Genomic DNA, 1,952 nt, shown 5'->3' on the forward strand with positions numbered 1-1,952 from the left:
CCCTCTTTGATAAACAATGAAAAGATTCTTGTTAGTTGCTTCCGTTTCAGGATCATCACCTAGACAAAATCATGGCTGATCATGGTTATAACAACTTCTACACTCCACCCGAGTATGAATCATATCAACAGTATCAACAACATTCTTATGAAGATGAAAGATATTCAGTGATAGAAAATACTTTGAATGTCTTCATGCAACAATCCATGATAAACATGCAGGATACCAACCAAAGATTGAAGAATTTATCACTTCAAATTGAGTTGATTCAAGCACAAATCATGGATAACCAAGCCAACAATCAATCCACTCACGGAGAACAAGAAAATAATTCAAATATGTTCGAGAAAGTCGGCGAGATTGTTGAAGAAGGTGTTGATGAAACTGAGGAAGATAAAATATTAAAAGAATGTGGTGCACCACACAAAGAAGAACTTCCTCAAGAAATGTCATATATTGAAGAGGCCAAAACTGTTGATAATGGAGAAGTGAAAGTGGTAGAGAAAAAGGAACGGTTACTAATCAAGGAAGACTTAATGGAAGCAAGGGGGAAGAAAATGAGCAAGGTAGAAATTGATCAGGTCATTGATCAAATATGTTCCTTGTTCAATAAACCAAAGTTAAGGAGGACATGGACTCCAATTCATCTGTTCCTAAAGTTCATGGAATTCCTCCCAAAGCGTAGGGTTTCAAAAGTGTAGGGTTTCCTAACGTTAAACAAGCGCTTGTTGGGAGGCAACCCAACTTTGTAAGTTAATTTATTGTTTTAATGCATAATAAGTTTTAGAGTCATGTGCAAAACATCAAAACATCCAAATCAGAAGCCAAACAGAGAGCAAAATTCTGCAATGTCATAACTCGCAATTGCGAGTAAAACAACTCGCAACTGCGAACAAAATGGTCATTGACTGCGTTGACCACCAATTCACTCGCAACTGCGAGTAGAGCTGCTCGTAACTGCGAGTTAGTGCAGTTCTGACAGTTACGAAAACCAATACCACTAACTTGCATTAACCTCCCTCACCCACTCATTATCTCCAAAATTTTCTTTCTTTCTCTCACCACAATTTCAAAACAATTTTCTCTCTTCAACAAACGACACCACCACAAACCCTAAATTACAAAGCCACAAAAACAAATCAAGTCAAGTCAAAATCCAAGCATAAGCATCTCTGCACTTGCATTTCAATTCATTCAGGTTTGCATCTCATTTTACTCTCTGTTCTTAAGTTTTCTTTGTACATGATATATGAATGAACGCAAAACCTTAGGGTAGAGGACTACTTTCTGTGATTTGTTTCAAAAATTTCGAATTAGTTGAGACTTGAGATGATTCTGAATCACTAAATCTTTGTTAGTTTCAGAACAACAGCGTTTTTAACAACCCTAATCTTATCAAATTGAAAAATTAAATGGGTTTTCAGTAAAACATGGAACAAGTTGTGATTTAGATTCATCTCTGTGTCTATTTAGAATCGAAAAGCATGCTTAAGTCTTAAAACTGTGGAATTTTGAAAAAGGGTCGTTTTTGAAATTTTCTGGGTAACTCGCAACTGCGAGTGAATTGACTCGCAACTGCGAGTGTTCTTCATAACTCGCAACTGCGAGTGAAAATGCTCGCCACTGCGAGCTGAAACAGAACCTGCAACATTTTCTCTGAACCAAACTGTTTAAGCCTGCAATTATTCTGAATTGTTCCATACTGTTGTATAACTGTTATATCATTTTGTATGTGGTATCTCCTGGTAGTTTTGCAGGTATAGCACCAAAGAGAGTTAACACCGGTAAACGAAAGCAAGGCAAATCATCCGCACCCGAACCCCCACCAAGAAACCAATCATTTGATAGGGAGAGGTTTAGGTCTAGGTACCATCAGAACAGGTATAATGTGTTGCTCAAAAAGTCCACATGGGCTGAGAGGGTATTTCAAATTAGTCCCCCAAGGACCATAT

The 1,952-nt window shown here is 37.5% G+C and overlaps 1 protein-coding gene across 1 annotated transcript; it reads left to right on the plus strand.

Moving 5' to 3' along the window:
* The first annotated feature begins 206 nt into the window (after positions 1 to 206).
* On the plus strand, positions 207 to 701 carry LOC146951532 (uncharacterized). The gene has a single exon (XM_085748750.1). The coding sequence runs from the start codon at positions 207 to 209 to the stop codon at positions 699 to 701; it is 495 nt and encodes a 164-aa protein (XP_085604876.1).
* The last annotated feature ends 1,251 nt before the right edge of the window (positions 702 to 1,952 follow it).

This window comes from Medicago sativa, chromosome 2, assembly GCF_051527215.1.
Source record: "Medicago sativa cultivar Bolivia chromosome 2, Bolivia_mono, whole genome shotgun sequence".
In the NCBI taxonomy this organism is placed as follows: Eukaryota; Viridiplantae; Streptophyta; class Magnoliopsida; order Fabales; family Fabaceae; genus Medicago; species Medicago sativa.